This window comes from Staurois parvus, unplaced genomic scaffold, assembly GCF_062004578.1.
Source record: "Staurois parvus isolate SC_StPar_1 unplaced genomic scaffold, SC_StPar_1.0 ptg000232l, whole genome shotgun sequence".
Lineage (NCBI taxonomy): Eukaryota > Metazoa > Chordata > Amphibia > Anura > Ranidae > Staurois > Staurois parvus.
The window spans coordinates 9264380-9286191 of NW_028318028.1; the positions used below are offsets into that span (position 1 = coordinate 9264380).

Genomic DNA, 21812 nt, shown 5'->3' on the forward strand with positions numbered 1-21812 from the left:
ATACTGCCATCTTGTGCTTAATCGATATATTGCTGGATGTTCATCATAGGTGGTGCAGATATGCACCTCCAGAACGTGAGTGCATTTCCTATGTTTTATTTCTCAGTAAAAGTTTAAGGATAAAGCACTGTTGAGTTCTTGTTAAAGAGGAAAACGGATGACACCAAGACGTTTATAAGGAGGTAGCATACTTTGGAGACCTCATCTAACAAGCTGATCTTCTGAGTCCAATTGGGACCAAAAGTGCAGTTAGACCATAACATTGTACAATGTGAGGTCACACTGCGTGAGGTGAGCAGATATATGGTGGAGAATGTTTTCTCAATGGAATTGGTGACAGCTACACATATTTTCATTATCCATAAGAGGGTTTACAGAAGAACACTATTTTGATTGGACTTGAGTTTATAATGACTTTTTGGTTGATTCAAAATTATTATTCTTTGTTTTGGGCGATTCTTGTTTTTCATATTTAATTTCTTATTTTCAAATTTGTTTTGATTTATAGGTATTGTGCAATTTTTTTGTGTAGCGCAGCATTTTTTCTTCACCTTTATTCTTCCATGTACCTCATAAGATGGAGATGTATCAATGTTATGAGGTACATGGGAGGCCTAAAAGATGTGGATCTGAACTAGTACGGTTGTGCTCAAAAGGTTGCTTACCCTGGCAGAAGTTGTGAAATTTTGGCATGGATAATGAAATTATGACTGACCATGCCAAAAAAATGTCTTTTGTTTAAGGATGAGGATCACATGAAGCCATTTAATATCACATAGTTGTTTGGCTCCTTTTTAAATCATAATGATAACTGAAATCACCCAAATGGCTCTGATCAAAAGTTTACGATGTTTGGCCTTGGTACAGACACACAAGGTGACACAAGCAGGTTAAAACGGCAATTAAAAGGTTAATTTCCACCATCTGTGGATTTTTAAACTGCAATTAATGTCTGAATAAATGGTCAAGGAGTTTGTTACCTCTCACGTGGATGCACTGAGCCTGCTAGATACTGAGCCATGGGGAGAAGAAAAGCCCTGCTTAACAAAGTAATGGAACTTTATAAAGATGGAAAAGGATGAAAAAAGATATCCAAAGTCTTGAATATGCCAGTCAGTACTGTTCAATCACTTACTAAGAAAGATTGTCGCCACAACTACCAAAAGAATTGTTCGGGATACAAAGAAAAACCCATAGGTAACCTCAGGAGAAATACAGGCTGCTCTGGAAAAAGATGGTGTGGTTGTTTCAAGGAGCACAATGTGACGATACTTGAACAAAAATGAGCAGCATGGTTGAGTTGCCAGAAAGAAGCCTTTACTGCGTCGATGCCACAAAAAAGCCCACTTACAATATGCCCGACAAAACCTTGACACACCTAACAGCACTGGCACATTGTAATCTGGAGTGGAGAGACCAAAATAGAGCTTTATGCTCACAACCATAAGCACTATGTTTGGAGAGAGGTCAACAAGGCCTAGTGAAAAGAATACCATCCCCACTGTGAAGCATGATGGTGGCTCACTAATGTTTTGGAGATGTGTAAGCTCTAAAGGCATGGGGAATCTTGTGAAAATTGATGGCAAGATGAATGCAGCATGTTATCAGAAACTACTGGCAGACAGTTTGCATTATTCTGCACAAAAGCTGCGCATGGGATGCTCTTGGACTTTCCAGCATGACAATGACACAAGGCCAAGCTGAACCTCCAGTGGTTACAGCAGAAAAAGGTTAAGATTCTGGAGTGGTCATCAGTCTCCTGACATTAATATCAACAAGCCGTTCTGTGGAGATCTCAAAACATGCAGTTAATGCAAGATGACCAAAGACTCTGCATGACCTGGAGGCATTTTGCCAAGACGAATAGGCAGCTGTATCACCTGCAAGAATTTGGGGCCTCATAGCCAACTATTACAAGAGCCTGCATGCTGTCATTAAAATGCTAAAGAGGGCAATACTCAGTAGTAAGAACTAAGAGTATGCAAATTTTTGAACAGGGGTCATTTATTTGTTTACTTGTTGCCATGTTTTGTTTTATGATTGTGTCATTCTGGTATGAGATACAGTTGAATGAGTCCCATAAGAAATAAAAGAAATGTGTTTTCTTTAAAAAGTGTACATACTTGCATATGTATATTACCAATTCTCCAAGGGAAACTTTTGAGCACAACTGTAGGTTGTTTTATCTGGTGAGATTCCATTGCATGAGGTGGACACATGCTGGTAGATAGGAAGATTGAGCATTACACTGGTGATTTTGAGATTGCAGTTGTACATTTTATGAGAGAACAATGAGTGTTTTTAAAGTTTTTTAATATAATACTACATTATGGGGAAGATTTACCAACACTGGACTGAATCTGGTGCAGCTCTGCACGGAAACTAATCAGCTTTAAACTTCAGTTTGTTTAATTAAGCTTTAGCAATAAAACCTGGATCTGAGAACGTAATGTCTGAAGCATCTTCTGTGGAAGAAACATTCTGACCTGAGCCCTGTCCAGGACTAGACTTGGATACTCAAACTGTGAACGATTTCCAGTGAGGATTTCTGTAGGTTCACGATCCACCTGAACTGCTGCAACTTTGGAACAGCCAAGACCCCATTGTCCACAAAAAGCCTGCTCTGGCTGTTCTATACACACCCCATAATGGGGTTCCATGAGAGTGTAGCAGAGCTAGTAGTCGGGCTAACACAGGCTAAGAACCTTCCACAGGAATGACACCTTGATGCAGAAGACCTGGGGGGGGGGGTAGGAAATATACCAATCTGTGGGATGAAACAATAAGGTCTGAGGTGCAAAAAAGATGGGTCAAGGAGCAAAATGCTAGCTTTTAGCCCGGGGATACTATCTCCTGTACCCAAGTATCAGAAATCTAAATTTACCAAGCATACCCTATGCTCTGGAAAGTGGGGACTCACTTGCATGCCAAGGATGTGGGTTTGATACTGAGTGCCAGACCGAGCAGGCGGAAACCCTGGCTTGGAGGAACTTGACAAGGAAGCGGAGTAGCAAAAAAAGAATGTTTCTTAACAGTCTACTCATTAGGCTTCTTCTGCTCAGAAAGATTACTGCTCTTACTATCAATAGTGCCCTAGAAAGTGTCTAAAAATGATCTGAAGAGACACTGTTCCTCAAAGACCAAGAGCAAATTATTCACAGTCCGAGGAAGTCACGAGTAGCCTGTGACGTAACGCGTAGGTACGCTATTACGCAGCTTCCACTGCACGGTGACGCACTTCCGGCCTCAGCCGCCATCGTGGTATACCCAGGAAGTTCCTTTACATGCAGTACACCCACACATTGGTGAGGAAGGAGGACTGCGGGAACATGCGAGTGGATTTTTCTTTTCTTTTACTGACAATAAAAAAAAGAGTCTTGGTGAAAATAATACTACACTTAGAGGATTCTTTTTTGGCTCTCTGGGTTGGTGAGCAATTATTCTTCAGAAGCTTCCGGTCTGGGGCAATGGGAGTCCCTTAAGAGATCCACATTGTGAGGAGAGGTACTTGTCTTCAGGAATAGGGATCCAGGGTGATCCTGAAAGCTGTTTGGCCCCTGGGGGTCACTTGGAGGAGGTGAGGAGGCAATTTAGCCTTAGTAGGTGAAGAGTGTGGACACGCTCACGGAGTACAAGCACTATTTGCTCATTGCATGAATTTTATATCACCTATTGATTACTTCATGGACATTTCGTTTGATTATTTGAGTGGTATTTGAAGTGTGGTCACTTTATTGCACTTAAGCACTGCTTAATTATCCTCCTTTGAAGGGGGCTGTTATCATTGTTTTACTGTGTGGGCACTACTGTTAAGAGATTATTTTAAGTGGCACTATATATTCAAGATACATTTTATTTATTGATTTCATATATTTAATATCATTTGTATTATATAATATTGACTTATTTGTATGTGAGCACAGTTTTTTGAATTGCACTTAGTATTGGTTTAAGCGCTGCACTATTTATGATTATTTTACACACTGTTTGGGTACCAGTTGAAGTGCTGGCAGCTTTCAGTAGGTAGACTTCCTTTCAGCGCAGGAGGACTTCTGTTTCTATTCCTCCTGTATAATTTGTTATAGGTATGGGGTTTCTGGACACATCTGAAAATAAGGAATTCTTTAAGTTTATCAATGTAAGCGCAAAAGTATGGGCAAAGATGCCCAGGAAAACGGTGTATAAATAGAGCACTCCCGGGTCTGCCGTTTCATCCTGAGAAGCCATGATGACAAAACGAGTCTGCAGTAATCAGTGAAAAATTCTATATACTGACACTGGACAAATGGCACTGGCTGGGTGATGAGGTGATCAAAGGGTTAATAGGGGCGATGTAAGAGTTAAATGTGCTAATCTAACGTGTGCATGTAAAATATAGTGCTTTTACTCAGTGTTGTGTTCGTTCCTCTCTCCCGGGACGGCATGGGGGCAGTGTGGGGGTGAATGCATGTGTACGCACACCAGGAAATAGAAAGCGACGCAAGATTACATCGCTTTGCCCACAGACACTGCTCGCCCACAGAATTTCTCTCAATTTTTTTTAAAAGTTTTTAAATTTTTATTAAACATTATTTTTCTTTTTTTTCTATCCTTTTTTTTTTTTTTAAATACTTTCATCAGAGTAGTGCATTGTTACCATAGTGACATTGTATTATTCTGGGGGGTGATCTGGGACTTTTTTTTTACACTTTGCATTGCATGAGCAATGAATATCATTGCTCTGCAATTCAAAGCTTGCTTTGTACTGTCATGAATGTGTTAAGTTCATGACAATTCAATATAATAGTGATCTGTGATTGGCTCCAGCTGGTCACATGGTACAGGGTGCTGTGATTGAACCTGTGGGGTTTATTTACTAAACCTGGTTGACTCAGAATCTTGTCCACTTCTGCATAAAAACCAATCAGCTTCCAGGTTTTATTGCTGAAGCTTAACTGAACATGCTGAGGTTAGAAGCTGATTGGCTACCATGCACAGGTGCCCAAGATTCTGAGTCAACCAGTTTTAGTAAATCTCCTATTGTGTGTCACGTGAGAGATGCGGACCAATCACAGCTCTCCAGGAACAGAATCAAAGCTTTTATGAATCAGATTGATTCATAAAAGCTTTGTTGTCATTGCATAGCGATCACATGATCACCGTGTCCCTATTACTGGGATTTTCATTTCACTGGTCCTGTAGCTGCCGCCCATCCGCAGTACATTGCGGGCGGGTGGCCCGAAAGTGGTTAATAATGTATGAGTTTATTCTGCTATAAAGAGTACAACTATTTAGTGCAAAAAAGGAAAATGAATTATATGGCTGCAATGCGCTATTCAATGGCACTACAGTTGTCTTATGCTTGTAAATTGAGATTCAATGTGGAAAAGGTTGATGACCCCTGGTCTACATGTTAACTGACACAAATAAATATCATTGAGAAAACTGATCAGCAGAACTGCTGTATATGGCACTTTAGTTAAGTAGTGATTGTTTTCAGGCGACATAGCAGCACAAACCTGAGTTCAGTATTTAACAGCCCATCGCCTTATCGCTTCAGCCCAGCTCATCTTTGCTTTTCCCAACCTGTTTTGGCATCTTCTTGCTGGCTGCATCCTCCAACTCTTTGGACTTGTAGTAATGAGGAGCTACTTCCAGCAGCCATGGACTTTCAATCTCTATAATCTGTTGGAATAAACATAATGAACCTGTCATTAAGTGTATGAGGACAGAATAGATCTTGCTGATGGACAAGCATATGTCACCTTCTGTTTCCACCCTGTTTACTAGATAGTGAATTCACATCTTCTGTCCAATGAGCAGTGATGTGACTAGAAGAGCACCAAAGCTGAAACAGGAGGCTGTATCTTTCTAGGTGTGCATTGTAGCAAATGTGTATAAATCTCACAAGGGCTGAACAAAATGTCAAATCCTTTGGCAGGAAAACCGTCCATATTTATATATTTCAAATATGTATCCTGTTCGTTGGACTTTCACTTTCAATTATATTTTAAATCTGGACAGTAAAAGCACCTAAACATGCTTTTACTTTAGCTTTCTCTAACACCCCACACAGCAGGACTCAAACTTAGCAGCACTGGGAGCTAACTAGGCCCTACTGTATTGCAGTAGTTAATCTAATGTCAGGGGCTTGCTAGCAGAAGAGAGCAGAAAGACAGCTCTATCAATGTGCTAAAGCTCCTTCATTATTCAGTCAGCTGGAGGGAGAGGTGGTAGCCAAGCTGAATTGTCAAATAGCAAGGGAGAAAACTGGGGTCTTAGAGCTGGGTATGTAATGTTGCATAGATACCTAGATGGGTACCTTACTGTGAACAGAAATACAAATCCTTTAGCAGGTAAAACTCCACCTCACTTGAAAAAAGCCACAAAATGCAAATCAAAGTGGTTCTAAAGGCTGGGTGTTTACCTTAATGCATTCCCTGCACTAAGGTAAAAAACACCCACTGTTTCCCTCAACGCAAGTACAATCTCAATGCTCACCTGTCTCATGTACTCCTTGGTGGTAAAGACAAGTTCGTGGTATATAACCCAGCGTGGCTGCTCCTCATGCAGACTGCTGTTTGGATGAATGAATACGGATTGTTGCTGCTTCACTGTCTTGTACCCACTGCGGGTGAGCCTGGCTGTGTGGTAGAAATAGCCAGCTGTGATAGCCTGACAAAAAACAGAAGATAACACAAGTTGAGGAACAAAAGCATTTGTGCCATTGCAGAGCATTATATTGCTATAACAGATAAGAAGAAAATCTCATGTAGAGCAGCACAACCCCACTGATGCTGGACGCTGGTTTAGTCAACACAGGGGTGCTTACAGAAACAGCAATAAATGCCTTGTGCAAAACCAGTACTGGTAGAAGAAAGTCAATATCAATCCATGCATGCATTTATGAATTTCCTTGTAATGTCACATAGGTCAAAACAGCCAATTGTTCAGGGCCTTGCAGGGTCCCCATCAGCAGGACAACCGTGAAAATAACATACAATTAAAATGGCAAGTCGCAACCCACAGTAACCATGGTCCTCCACTCCTAATGACATCATAATGGCATCATAATCCCACCAAAAAAACAGTGCTGTAATGCAAAAGTTATAGTGGTACAATAAACAGTAACAATTCTTCAATCAAAAATAAAGTTTACATATACATGTTCTATTTGTTTGGTCTGATCAATGCAGGTAGGATAATATCTAGCTGTCTTTACCTTCCGGATAGGTACATTGTCCCCTTCACATGATGTCAGCTCAATTTCTATCCTTCCCATGAGTCCCTCCAGCTGCTCTCTGACATCTCGGGCTCGTCGGAGGGAGCGAGCCTGGATGAAGTTTTCATAGCACCACTGCAGCGAGTGTGCAGTCTCCACCCACTGAACAAAACAAGACAAATGAGGATGGCAAACAGACAGAGGAAATTAGGAGACAGACTGAGACAACACCAATTCACAACTCTGGCCACAGCAGCCTCTATGGTCACCAAGCAGCTCATAGACAAAACCCAAGAAGCTGACCAGGCAGTAACTATGTCCTTTAAACACCTCTTCTGATCTTTGAAACACTATTGAGCTAGATTGCACTGGTCTACTTATAACTAAAGCAAGCTGTACTGTCAGTAATAGAAGTTAGCATCATGGTATCTTGCCTGGTAGCGAGCTATTGGGATCCATTACTCATCAAGTTGATCTTTAGCGTCCATTATGGGACCAAAAGTGCGGTTAGACCGACCATAGTATATGTGAGGTCGCACTGCTGGAGCTGAGCAGACATCTGGTGGAGGAATTGTGCACATTTCTGTGGTTGGAGTACCAGGTGATCACAGGAGGAAGGATATTCTATTCAGAAGCAATTTCTTTGGGACTTTTATTTTATTATCACTTATACTGTTCACCATTTAATTATATCTAATTAATTTTGTTATTGAAGTTTCACAATTTGTAGCGCTGCACGTTATTTTCATTTATTTAATGAAACCCAAGCAACAAGCCTTATCAAGAGCAATGGGCAGCCACCATGATTCTCTTATGACTGTTTTTTTAAGTTTCTATACAGCACGTTACAGGCCAGGCTAATATCTCTAGATCCATGGATCTGGGGCTGATGGGGGCAGAGGTGGCTTACAAGAGAATATTTCTAGTGAATCACAGGGATTTGGAGGCCACCATAACACTGCTAAATGGCAAAAAAAATACTCCACGACCAGGTTCGAAGGAGCAGAGTTCGTGATCTTTTATAAAGCCTGTTACCTCCGAAAATACTAAGGTAAAGCTGATAAAAATACTGAAAACACCAAGCTAAAGCGAAGCTCTTGCTTCTGTGAGGAGGGCTGAATAGTCCACAAGGTGAAAGCATGAACATCTACTTTTGCTTAGTGTCCGTCCTCAAAGGGTCACTGCTTCTACCACAGAGGTCTGCTGTGTCCTCCAACGAATGTCATAAGAAAACCAACATCTGACTAGTTGCTATGAGCCATACGTCTACCTCCCTAACTTTAATCAAACGTACATTTTGGCACACCTACCTGGGTATACACATTGAGAAGCACCAAGTGGTCTCCACCTGGAACAGTGAAGTTGGCACGAGCTGTATCTGCATGGACTACCTTATCTTTTGGTCTATAGAAAATTGCGTTGTTCACAGACAACATAGCAGCAATGGTGAGAATCTGCTCTGAACAGCCATACCTTGATAATGAAGAAAAAAAAATATATGTAATCAATCGTAGTCCAGAAGCAAAATGGTAGCAAGAGGACATAGCTAACACAAAAATGGGGAGTGCAACTAAGATAAACAACTACATATGCATCCTGGTTGTGATAAAATGTTGTTTATAAAGTGCATGTCAGATAAAAATATGTTAACACCACTCCACAATTGCCTGCAATTACTTCTGCTATTCTGCAAACCACTTTGCGTATGCTTGAGATACACCCAGTTCGATGTGTATCTCATATCTATATCCAATAGGTGATCTGGCTTTTCTGGCTGGAGGGCACTCGTGCCGCCGCAGTTGTGCTGTGATTAGTTACAGCACAAGCCAATTAACTGATCGGCAAAGCGGATGACAGGAGAGAGCTCTGTGAATGTAAACAACACAGAGCTCTCTCCTGTTAGCGGGGATGTGCCAGTTTTTTTTTTTTAACGTATGTACTCTCCAGCACCTCAGGAAATGCACAGCCAAAGAAAAGCCAAGGGGACCAGGACAGCGACAACCAAAGGAGATGCTTCAGGGGTGCAGCCCTCCTCAGACAGGGAGATCAGCCACTAGATAAAAAATAAACAGGTGGCGCGCACACCTAGTGCATTATCCAAGGTTTATTCAAAGGTATAAAAGACAAAAAAAAACATATTCACAGATGAAGCATGTATCTAAAAAGCATTTGCATTATGAATATGGCCACAACGGCAAGCAAGGTGTTCCAAATGCGGTCAAATGGCTGAAGCGTTTCGGGGACAAGTCCCTTTCCTTAGAGCTGCTGACCAGCCTCTAGGACTGGTCCAGATGTGTAGTGGATATGGTGGACCGATGGTAGGGGCCTTGCTCCTGATGCCTGAATGCGGTGCATACTAGCACAATATGACAAACTGGCCAGGGCCCAATTTTTTTTTAGTGCTGCGATTTACTACTGCTTTCACACTTTGATTGCCCCTAGATTTTAACCCCTTCCCAGCCAGTGTCATTAGTACAGTGTCAGTGTATAATATTAGCACTGATCACTGTATTATTGTCACTGGAGATGTCAGTGGCAGTTAGTTCCCACAAAGTCATTTAGTGTCACTTGCTATAAGTTGCTGATCACTAGTATAAAATGAATAAAAATTACAGTGTATATTTACACAATAGTTTGTAGACATTCTAACTTTCATGAAAACCAACTAATATACCCTTATAGGGATTTTTTTAACCAAAAATATGTAGAAGAATACATTTTGGCTTAAATTTATGAAGAAATTAGATTTTTTTAAATTTTTATTATTGGATATGTTTTATCACAGAAAGTAAAAAATACTGGGGTTTTTTTTCAAAATTTTCAGTCTTTTTTCGTTTATATAATAAATCATAAAAAACCCAGTGGTGATCAAATACCACCAAAAGAAAACTCTATTTGTGTAAAAAAAAATGATATAAATTTCATCTGGGTACATCATTGCATGACCACGTAATTGTAACTTAAAGTAGCGCATTGCCATATAGCAAAAAATGGCTTGGCCATGAAGGGGGTAAAACCTTCCAGAGCTGAAGTGGTAAGCCCTCAAAACTGCATTCATTCATTTCCATGTCAGACTGCACTGTACAGAATTTTTTTGCTCTGAAAATGCAGATCATTACCTTTCAACGATTTTTATATGCAGATTGCCTACCAAGTCTCTATATCTCCTGCTCTAGGTGCCTGCTTGTGAATAATAGGATACAAATACATACAGGCATACACAGATTACAGTGGAAGTTGGCTATACTGGCACATAATTTTGTAGTCCACTGTAGAAACATGTGGTTGACAACGCTGCTCCTTCATGGAGACTCTAGTAAGGCAGTGCTGTCACCCTGTTAACAGAAGTGGTTAAGGTACAAAGTAAATGTCCTCCTCCATCCCCCACAGCCATCTCCTCCTGTATCACCGTCCCCTCCCTCCTAGATTGTAAGCTCGAAAGAGCAGGGCTCTCAAACCCCTCGTGTATTGTATTGTTACTGTCTTGTCTCATGTTCTGTCCTCCTTGCTACTGTACAGCGCTGAGCATACCCTTTGGCGCTATATAAATACTGTATTATAATAATAATAATTTCAATAAAACAAAGCCAGCACAGGAGAAAGAATGCCAATACAAGCCAAGGTAGGATGCATCTGTTTTTAGTATTTGGATGTAAAGAAAACCAAGTGTCGCAGAAACTAGCAAAAAGAAAACAGTACAAATGACTCACTTCTCAGAAGCCAGAATCATCTTGGATAACATGGGATCCACTGGGAGCTCAGCCATTCTCCTTCCCAGCTGCAAGGATAAAAAGAAGGCAGAATATGAGCAAAAATTCATGAAATGACAGAGTTCACATTGAAAGAGTGTCAAAATGGAAAAAGAATCTCCACAAAATGATATAGCCCAAGTGCATATGCACAGGCCTTGGTCAACACTGTAGAGAAGTCCCAGAACCCCCTGACCAATCAAGGTTCAGTGCTCACTGTAGAACACATTTGTAAAATGTCAGGGTTTTCTTTCTTTTCCAATCACACCTGACATGAGCAGGATAACTAAACACTGCAAAAATGAACTAAAACCCACTGACTAAGCACCACTAACAGGTCTCTTACATGAGTGTAAGAATGCAAATGAAGCAAATGCCAACAACTCTACGAGACAAGTAATCAGATTTCTGGTAAAAACTGATCGTCTCACCAAAAATAAAAGCACCTATTGCAGGGGTGCTTGACATTTGACTTTTATCCAAATTCTATGAAAAGCAGTAAGACAAGAGAAAACAAATTTGACTTCTGGATGCATTCTACACACCATTTTGTAGTATTGCATTTCAGGTTTTCAGGCTTATCAACCACTGATCAGAGCGATCAGTTTGTTCCGCAGCATCTGCTGAACAATTCTGCTATACGTTCATGGTCACTGAAGTAACCAAGAGCTTATAGCAGAGAAGGAATGCAGGACCATACGGCATACAGACCTGGCCAGCTAGAGGCAGTGTTGTAGGTCAGTATGCCATAGCAGACCTGGCAGGGAAAGGGTTAAGACCTGTGTTTCAACAGCCATGCTATTAAGGCCAGACACTGTGAAGCAGGATAGAATAGAGGACCTTGTGATACAAGAGCTATTATGTTGGGAAAGGGCCAGGGAGTGTAAAATGGCTATATTTATGGGAAGTTCTAGCAGCTTTTGGAATTGGCCTTAACTTTATTAAATGGATACAGATACTGTTTACCTCACCTGAAGAAAGAGGAAGATGAATAATGCACTATCCAGTCTTTTCATACTTCAAACAGGAACCAGACAAGACTGTCCATTGTCCCCAATCCTGTTTTCTCTGGCAGTAAACCATTTAGCGATAGCCAAAAAACAATCCCTTAATATAGAATTTAGAATATGTCTGTGTACCATGTTTTTCTGGGCCAACCTGGTGCAATTAGATACACTCTTTCCTCTCTTGCTCTAATTTGAGGAGCAGGCGAGGCAGAGTTTGCACTGGAGGATACATTAGCCTGAACTGAGACCTGGGGATTATTTGGGCATCCGAGCCTAGGACCAGAGGACCCCTGGTTCTGGTAACAAAGGTAGATTGTTGTGGAATCTAGGCTAGGATGTCTACATACACAATGCCCCATCTTTTGCACATCAAATTGAACACACCTGGATGAATAGAACATTCCACTTGGTCTAAGTGGTGGAGGCCCAAACAGTCTGCCTGCCAGTTGTCCACTCCTGGTATATGGACTGAAGAATCACTGGACAAGGCATCCACACAAAAATGCAGCGCAGAAGGCAATTGCTATAAATTCTCTATAAACAGATTAATCTTAATCCGGGAATACAGGGTCAAGATGGTTGTTCATTGTTCTAGTTCAGTTAGCTGCAGTTTGGCATATAGAAACTGCAGAAAGAGCTAGTTGCAGAGTTGCCTGCCAAGTTAAAGAGGTTTTAGAAGCATATCAAACTTTCTATCTGCAGAAACTCTGAAAGAAGAAACATCTTCAATAGGTACAGTGAGATGTTTGTTTAGAACACAGACAGCAACCACAGGAATAGCCCATTTCTTTGCAAACTCTTTTTCCACCAGCAATTTTGAATTGGCTTCCTTTTGCCTGGTCTCTGCCATAGCTACAAAGTATTCCCTGTGGGGTGCTCACAGAGTAGGGAGTGGGAGATAGTGTAAGCATGCCTGGTAGGAGTATGTGGCAACACAGGTGTAGATGGTTCTGAAACTAATCCTCGTGGCAAAATGAAGTGCCAGAGTACCTTATAAGGGCTCTAAGTTGATGTGGCGTTAAAGTGTGCGACTAGTGGTGTGATGCAACTCTTAGTTATCCACTTGAGACCAAGCTCTGAGTGGATAATTTTAGTGCAAAGTTTGAAAAGTTTATTCTGTGAAGTGAATACATAGTCCCATTTTAACTGTAATGTACAGAGATACAGAGTGACTCTGTCTTACCTGTACATGATACTGGACTGTATTTAAAATTAGAAAAACAAAAAAAAAATGTCTGTGGTGCTTGTTCACAGATCAGGTGCTGTTAATGGATTCAGTGGAATGAACCGCTGCTAGTGTTTGACTAACAGCATGGTCTACTCATTAACTCAACTTTGACTGCTCAGAGATTACATGTGGGTGGCTGCAATTAGCTGTGAGGTGGCAATTGCTTTCAATGGGGCTGCCTACTCAATTGCAGGCAGGGTGCATTCACAGGTGTGAATGCACCCTCAGGCATAATGATCAACAGACAATCTCAGTATGCAGCAATTCAAGGACATTGTTTCTTATAGAGAAGAGAAATTGACAATCAGAAAGCAAGAAGAAGGAAAAGAGTTTTTCTCCCGCAGGCCCGAAAAAAACACAAAACTAGAGGAGTCCCCAAACCCATTGGAGATAGACTGGGGAACTCATACATCCACTAAGGACACCAGATCTTCAGGAATTTAGTATCAACAATACTGATCATTTTTTCATGTAGCATCAGGGTGGTCAGAATAGGCTTAACCTTACAGAAAGGGACAGAGGGTGATCTCCAAGCCTTGGCAATAACCCGTTTAGCGGCTATAAAGACGTACGTGGCAAGCTTCTGCTGGTGCGCAAACAGGCCCATAACTGGGCAGTGAAGTAATGCCGCTTTCACGTCTTTCAGAATGGAAACATGGAAAATGGAATATAGTAGGCCAAAAACTTTGGACCAGAACCCAACTAGACGAGGACATGACCACCAAATGTGAAGTACATCCCCACACATTCCACAGCCACAGAAGCATCTGTCCAAAACGTTGGGATTGGCGCATGCAATGCGAGCAGGCACCCAATATCAAAACTTTATAAGTAGCCTCCATAGTCGCCGTATTGAAAGAGCAACAGGATATAATCAACCATGCTTTACTCCATTCAGCTGGGTCTATAGATGCTCCCAAGTCCCTCTCCCAACCAGAATTTTTAATGATTACATAACTGGACTAAAATGTTTGGGGTTTTTTTTGTGTCTGTCTGGCATTTAGTTATTAATGTTAGTTAGCATCTCAGTAGTCTCTATGGGCAACACAAAATGTAATGTTTTAATATTTTTTTTCCTATACATAAAACCCATAAGCCATTGTTTCCATTCTAACCTTAGTGAGCTCGCCCAGATGGTTTAGGGCCCCCAAGGCATACAGCTGCTCCAGAGCCAAAACCAGAGTCTCGTGAGGAGGAGGATCCATGAAGTCAAAGTGGATGAGATCATTGATACCTGGAGGTGATACAGAATACTAGTCAGCTGCAGGAGCAAACACAAAGGAAAGGCTACACACAAACGTTAAGTGACCAGAGGTATAATTCTGATGGGGCACATGTTACAATCTGTCCAATCCCTTAAAGCAGGCCAGGTATGCTACAATCTCATTGTACAAATTGAAAATGGTGGGAAATGGTAGGCCAGTGACACTGGTAAGAAAGATTAGATTTTTTTCTATGTTACTTCATGTTTCTAATTATTGCTCAAACATTCACCACCACTTTTCACTGTTCTAACTCTCCTACACAACAGTGTGACTTTGCCACTCCTATGCTCAGCTCACCTAAGCTCTTCAGCAGCAACACCACATTTCCCAGGTTAGTCCTCTGGATTTCCGGCACTGTTGAATCTTCCATCTCATTCTTGTAAGCCCAGGCTGTATACAGCCGGAAACACTTTCCTGCAGCCACACGGCCAGCTCTTCCTGCTCTCTGATTGGCAGAAGCCTGGGAAAGAAACACCATCCATTCATGATTAGATTGAAGGAGAACAAAAATTATATTAAATCTATGGGCAAAAGCCTAATTTAATATATGATGCAGGCATTTTTTTTTCAAATACAAAAAAATTGCTGCTGTAACATCCTGAAAATCACTTGCTGCTGTAACTGCTGGAGTTACGCATTCATTTGTTAGTCTCTTGGTTAAAATTCATTTTAAAATATATGTCAATCTACAACTACTCTGTTCTTGGGATGACAACGTACAGTTTCCTACTGAATAAATAGCATTGTCACCCTATTAGAAGAAGCAACAAAATAAGGGACAATCTACAGGTATGATTAACAGGTAATCCAAACTATGTTACAAGGCGACTCAGAAAACCAAAAACTGTTAATTCTAGTAATTTTGCCCATAGTCCATTTTTTAGTTAGTTATGTATTTATTTTGATCTGCCTCTGCCCTCCCCTCCTTTGTTCTTGCCTAAACAAGAATGACATTTCATTATCCTCTGTTGCCTCCTCAGTTATCCCAGGAGGCATTACTTACCCCATTTGTAGAATGCAGGGAAGTAAACAGAGGTGGCACTAGGCCTTATACGTGCAAAGACAGAAAGTGTCCATTTACATGTTGTTCTATGAAAGGAGGAAACTAATGCCATCTGGAATAATGGACATCAGTATCTCAGCAGCCAATACTATCCTTCATTCATAGAATAATATGTAAACAGACGCTATGCTAGATCTTTGTCTGAGCATGTGCAAGATCTGACGCTGCATCACTGGAGAACCAGCTGCAAAAAATCAGGAAGAGACAACTGGCTCCCCAAAAAAAGATGGTGGTGTGGATCAGGACCTGTAGGAGAGAGGTGCCAAAGAAGAGGACAACGCTGAATATGTTGGGCTTGTAAGTATAAGCACTAACGTTCATTAGGGAAAGAGAGACAGAAATTTGCAATGGGAGGGTAAAGTTTCTCTTAACCACGTCCTGCTCGTAAAACATCATATGATGTCTTTGGGTGGAAGTGGTTAGAACGGGATTATGCCTGCACCTGCAGACATCATCCCCATATCAAAATTTTACACCGGCATTTACCTATAAAGCAGAAGTGATTTGAGTGGCTGAACAGCCAATCAAGCACTTCTGCGAGCGGTGGAAGGTTGTGTCCCCCTTCCCTCCACCATCACCTTTCCTGGGCTCTGCCATCTGATCTCTGAGTCCGGGAGTGGTGTGACTGGTGGCGATGCCGGCACTACATAGAGAAAGAGGAACTAACATTGTTCCTCCCTCTCTGTGACCCTGGAAACCAGAAGCGACAAGTCACTTCCATTTCCCGTTCTTTGTTTACCTGGCCATTAGCGACCACGGAGTAGCCAATCAGACCGATCTGTGTCTAATAGACCTCAGATCTCTTCATAAAGAGGACCTCTCATGGCTCATGCTTTCACAAGAGATGTTGTTCATCCCTTGAGAAAGCAAAAAAGTTGTTAAAAAAATATATACAGTTCTATTCAAAATAATAGCAGTCAGACATCACTAACCTGATCAATCACTGTTTTTGATAGAAATGATATTTGTACATGGCAAATAAGTTACTAGCAGGTGTAGTAGAGTAATAGAAATCCAACAGACCCAACAGTGATGACATGCATGCTGCTGATTCTGTGTAATTGAATCACTAATTGAAAGGGGCATGTTCAAAATAATAGCAGTGTGGAGTTCTATTAGTGAGGTCATTCATTCTTTGAAAAACAGGTGGCAATTATTGCCCTTATTTAAGGAAGGAAGGCAGCAAATGTTGTACATGCTGGTTACAGTGCATTTCTCTCTGAAATTCTGAGGAAAATGGGTCGTTCCAGACATTGATCAGAAGAACAGCGTACCTTGATTAAAAAGTTTATTGGAGAGGGGAAAACATATAAAGAAGTGCACAAAATGATAGGCTGCTCAGCTAAAATGATCGCAAATGCTTTAAAATGGCAACCAAAACCTGAAAGACGTGGAAGAAAGCGAAAAACTACCATTCGAATGGATAGAAGAATAGCCAAAATGGCAAGGACTGAGCCAGCAATCAGCTCCAGGAAGATCAAAGAAGGTCTAAAGTTACCTGTGAGTACTATTACAATTAGAAGACACCTATGTGAAGCCAAGCTATCTGCAAGAAGCCCCCGCAAAGTCCCACTGTTGAAAAAAAGGCTGAAGAGGTTACAATTTGCCAAAGAGCACATTGACTGGCCTAAAGAGAAATGACGCAACATTTTGTGGACTGATGAAAGTAAGATTGTTCTTTTTGGGTCTAGTGGCCGGAGACAGTTTGTCAGACGACCCCCAAACACTGAATTCAAGCCACAGTACACTGTGAAGACAGTGAAGCATGGTTGTGCAAGCATCATGATATGGGGATGTTTCTCATACTACGGTGTTGGGCCTATTTATCACATACCAGGGATCATGGATCAGTTTGAATCCATCAGAATACTTGAAGAGGTCATGCTGCTTTATGCTGAAGAGGAAATGCCCTTGAAATTAGTGTTCCAACAAGACAACGACCCCAAACACACCAGTAAACGTGCAACATCTTGGTTCCAGACCAACAAGATTGACGTTATGGAGTGGCCAGCCCAATCCCGGATCTTAATCCAATAGAAAATGTGTGGGGTGACATCAAAAATGCAGTTTCTGAGGCAAAACCAAGAAATAGAGAAGAACAGTGGAATGTAGTCCAATCATCCTGGGCTGGAATACCTGTTCACAGGTGCCAGAAGTTGGTTGACTCCATGCAACACAGATGTACAGCAGTTCTCAGAAACAGTGCTTATACAACTAAATATTAATTAAGTGATTCAAAGGAAAACAAATTCTTCAAACATTTTTCAGTTTATATAGTGAATGTTTGAGTTTGTAAAGAAGAATACAAACACTGCTATTTTTTTGAACAGTCTAATATTCACTTTTCTTCAATTTTTTTTAGAGGAACAACACAAATTTGATATATTTTTCTTCGTGTTTTGATTTGGAATAGAATATGTAGTGTTCCCAATGCATTTGTGTGTATGGAAATAAAAGCTATTAGAAGGATTTTGAGCTTTTTTCACTTTTTTCAACACACTGCTATTATTTTGAACACAATTGTACATATATTAAAGAGACAGTGTAAAAGAAAAGTTTCAAATAAAAAATTTTAAGCACCCCTCCCCCCTTGCTAACATGCAAATCACGAATGCATACACAAGTCCCACACGCATAGGTATACAGTGAACACACCAAACCTGTGAGGTATCCTTGCGAATGTCAGAGCGAGAGCAATAAATTTAGCTCCAGACCTCCTTTGTAGCTCGAAACTGGTAACCTCTAAAGGCTTTTAAACCGTTGACTATGGAGAGTTTTAGGTACCGTAGTTTGGCAACGTTTCACAGGCGTACACAATTTTAAAGTGTGACATCTTAGGTATCTACTTATCTGACATATCATCTTTTATATTTTAACAAAAATTAGGTATTATATAGTGTTTGTGTGCAATAAAATTAAAGTGTATTTTTTCCCAAAAAAGTGTTTGAAAAACTGCTGTGCAAATACCGTGTATAAAAAATGGCACACCCATTTCATTCTCTAGGGCCTCAACAAAAAAATATATATATATATTATGTTTGGGGGTTTTAGGTAATTTTACAGCAAACAATATGGATTTTTACATGTAGGAGAGAAATATCAGAATTAGCCCAGTAGAGAAGTGATTAAAATACTACCCATAGCAACCAATCAGGCTGCCTGGTCCCCTACTGCACTCTGTGGCCCCAAGGTCACAAATGGATACACTGGAGAGGTATAGGCCACTAAAAAGGGACCACATCACACAGTGTCCAAAATTGTTCGATGCTAAATATATGCCAGTAAGCTTAGCTCCTCAAGACAATGAAAATTGCTGGTTTGGGTAGCATGATGGCAAGTATTTTTTCCTTTGCCAGAAGCCCTATTTTTGTGTTTTGTAAACATAGAGACAACAAAGTCCTGATAGATGTTTAGTTAGCTATATGGTTTGATCTACGACAGCCATCTTATAGCAGCTGTAAAAGAACTGCAATTTGTCACCTTAGAGCAGGGAGTAACAATAAGGGACTCCATTCCTGAACGAGCATTGTAGCTTTTTTGCTTGCAAAATCCTGGATCAAGGACATAAATTATCCCATCTATGGTCAGTGAAGTCTCTGCAATGTTGGTAGCTACAACAACCTTCGAGAGGAGAGAAAAAAAGAAAAAAAAAAAAAGACATAAGAAAGACATTCACTTTCTTAGCAGTCTGTCCTCCATTTTGTTCCTCTTTTCTAAAATACACTACCTTTCTGGCCCCAGGTGGGGTGGGTTCGAAGATCTTGGCCTGCATGTCAGACGGTAAGTTGGCATAAATTGGTAGAACAAGCATCTCTGCTATCTTCGAGCCAAGTCGGCGACACCGTTCCTGTAACATCTCAACACACGCCTCAATCTCTTCCTGCCATAAACAAAACAGTAAAATTACATAGGTAAAAATCAAAAGATTCTCAGTGTGCTGGATAATTGCTGATACAGTTAATTTTTTGCTTCTAGTAGATGGTGCAACTAGAAAAGGATTACAGCTCATTCACGCCAAGACCGCTGTTTTCTATATGACTTGTTTACCCCGCACTGGCGCATTGCAGAAAAAGACTGTACTTGTACTCATGCAAATGCTCCAATACCTACAATTTGAGCCCTTACAAAATGAATGAGAATTGCATGTGATTTGAACTGAAATTGCACTATTTCAGCTGAAGTAGCAGTGCGATTTCTGCTTGAATCACATGCGGTTTTGCAGCCTGTGCAATGCAAATCGCACCATACCCACAGGGAAATGGCATTTGATTCGGACAGGAATCACACCGCATTCCCATCCAATCACATGCAATTCTTGTTGTATGAGCTCAAATTTTACCACAAAGGTATCGGTAATCGTTACTGGCAAGTACCTGAGCACAAGTATCGGTATCCGTACTCGCAGATTTTTAAAAAAGGGCATCGGTGCAACCCTAATATCAAAAGAGCCGCCATAACAGGAGCAAAAAAAAAAAAAAAAAGGTAAAAATAATAGAAACCTCCTGGATTGCCAAATCTTAAAACAAAAATGGTTCTGTACATAAAGCAGAACTACAGTCTGCTATATGACTTTGGCCATCTTGATTGGCGAGCCCAGAATGAAATAACTGCTACGCATGAGAGTTGATTCCTTTCGGCACCAATGTGTGCCGAGAATACACACGGAGATACACCAGAGTGCTCAGTGTATATTCAAAATCAGCTTTGCTGGAAGGAAAGATGCATTTATACAGTTGTGCTCAAAAGTTTGCATACTCTGGCAAAAATTGTGAAATTTTGGCATTTATATTGAAAATATGACTGATCATGTCACAAACTGTCTTTTATTTAATGATAGCGCTCATATGAAGCCATTTATTTTCACATACACCCTGTTCCAAATTATTATGCAAATGATATTTTTCTCATTTACCTAAATAATTGATATAAATAACAGTCAGCATAATTCTCATGTTATCAACTATTAAGAGTACAATTCACATTTTATTGAACAAACCTCCTAATGATAACAGTATTTTTTTTAAACATAAAACACTTCCAATGCACTGTTCCAAATTATTACACACAGTAAGTTTCAAAACACTTTATAGTTTGTAAAGAACTGAAAATTGTCATTTGTTGTGTTTGCAGCATATTTACTGAAATCAAAAGCTATTTCAATCAAACTTAACAACATTTTAACTTTTTAAACATTTTAACAGGTCATGTTACATTGTAACATAGGACCCCTTATTTGATAGCAGCTTCACAAGTCTTGCATCCATTTAACTTGTGAGTTTTTGGACAGTTTCTGCTTGAATTTGTTTGCAAGATGTCAGAATAGCCTCCCAGAGCTGCTGTTTGGATGTAAACTGCCTCCCCCCCTCATAGATCTTTTGCTTGAGGATGCTTCAAAGGTTCTCAATAGGATTGAGGTCAGGGAAGGATGGAGGCCACACCATGACTTTCTCTGCTTTTATCCCCATAGCAGCCATTGATGCAGAGGTATTCTTTGCAGCATGAGATGGTGCATTGTCATGCATGAAGATGATTTTATTACAGAAAGCCTGTACCAGGGAAGAAAGTGGTCAGTCATAAACTCCACATACTTTGCAAAGGTCATCTTTACACCTAAAGGGGCTGACCAGCTCTGCTCCCATGATTCCGGCCCAAAACATGACTCCATACCACCTTGCTGACGTCGCAGTCTTGTTGGAACAGGGTGGCCGTCCACCAACCATCCACTACTCCATCCATCCAGACCATCCAGGGTTGCACAGCACTCATCAGTGAACAGGACTGTTTGAAAATCAGTCTTCATGTATTTTTCTGCCCAATGCAGCCGTTTCTGCTTGTGAGCATTGGTCATTGGTGGCCAAATAGAAGGTTTATGCACAGTTGCAAGACTTTGGAGGACTCTACACCTTGATGTCCGTGGGACTCCAGAGGCACCACCAGCTTCAAATATCTGTTTGCTGCTATGTAATGATATTTTAGCAGCTTCTCTCTTGATCCGATGCATGGATCTGGCAGAAATCTTCCTCAATGTGCGTTCATCTGCACAAACCAGTCTGTGCTCTGAATCAGCCACAAATCTCTTAATAGTGCAATGATCACGCTTAAGTTTTCGTGAAATATCTAATGTTTTCATACCTCATCCAAGGCATTGAACTATTTCACTCTTTTCGGCAGCAGAGAGATCCTTTTTCTTCCCCATATTGCTTGAAAATGGTGCTCTGCTTAATAATGTGGAACACCCTCCTTTAGTAGTTTTTCCTTAATTTGGGCTCACCGGCCAATCTAATTATCACAGGTGTCAG

At 40.7% G+C, this 21812-nt stretch overlaps 1 protein-coding gene across 1 annotated transcript in view; it reads right to left on the reverse strand.

The window, feature by feature from the left end:
* Window positions 1–21812, reverse strand: part of LOC149460356 (pre-mRNA-splicing factor ATP-dependent RNA helicase DHX16-like) — an 81605-nt gene that overhangs the window by 5699 nt on the left and 54094 nt on the right. Inside the window, exons 13-21 of the mRNA XM_089679866.1 lie at window positions 19241–19393; window positions 18994–19134; window positions 14748–14910; window positions 14301–14419; window positions 10912–10979; window positions 8512–8674; window positions 7202–7363; window positions 6481–6654; window positions 5499–5664 (exon numbers count right to left, since the gene is read on the reverse strand). Coding sequence (XP_089535992.1) covers window positions 5536–5664; window positions 6481–6654; window positions 7202–7363; window positions 8512–8674; window positions 10912–10979; window positions 14301–14419; window positions 14748–14910; window positions 18994–19134; window positions 19241–19393 — 1272 coding nt within the window. The 3' untranslated portion in view covers window positions 5499–5535. The remainder of the gene's footprint in view (window positions 1–5498; window positions 5665–6480; window positions 6655–7201; window positions 7364–8511; window positions 8675–10911; window positions 10980–14300; window positions 14420–14747; window positions 14911–18993; window positions 19135–19240; window positions 19394–21812) is intronic.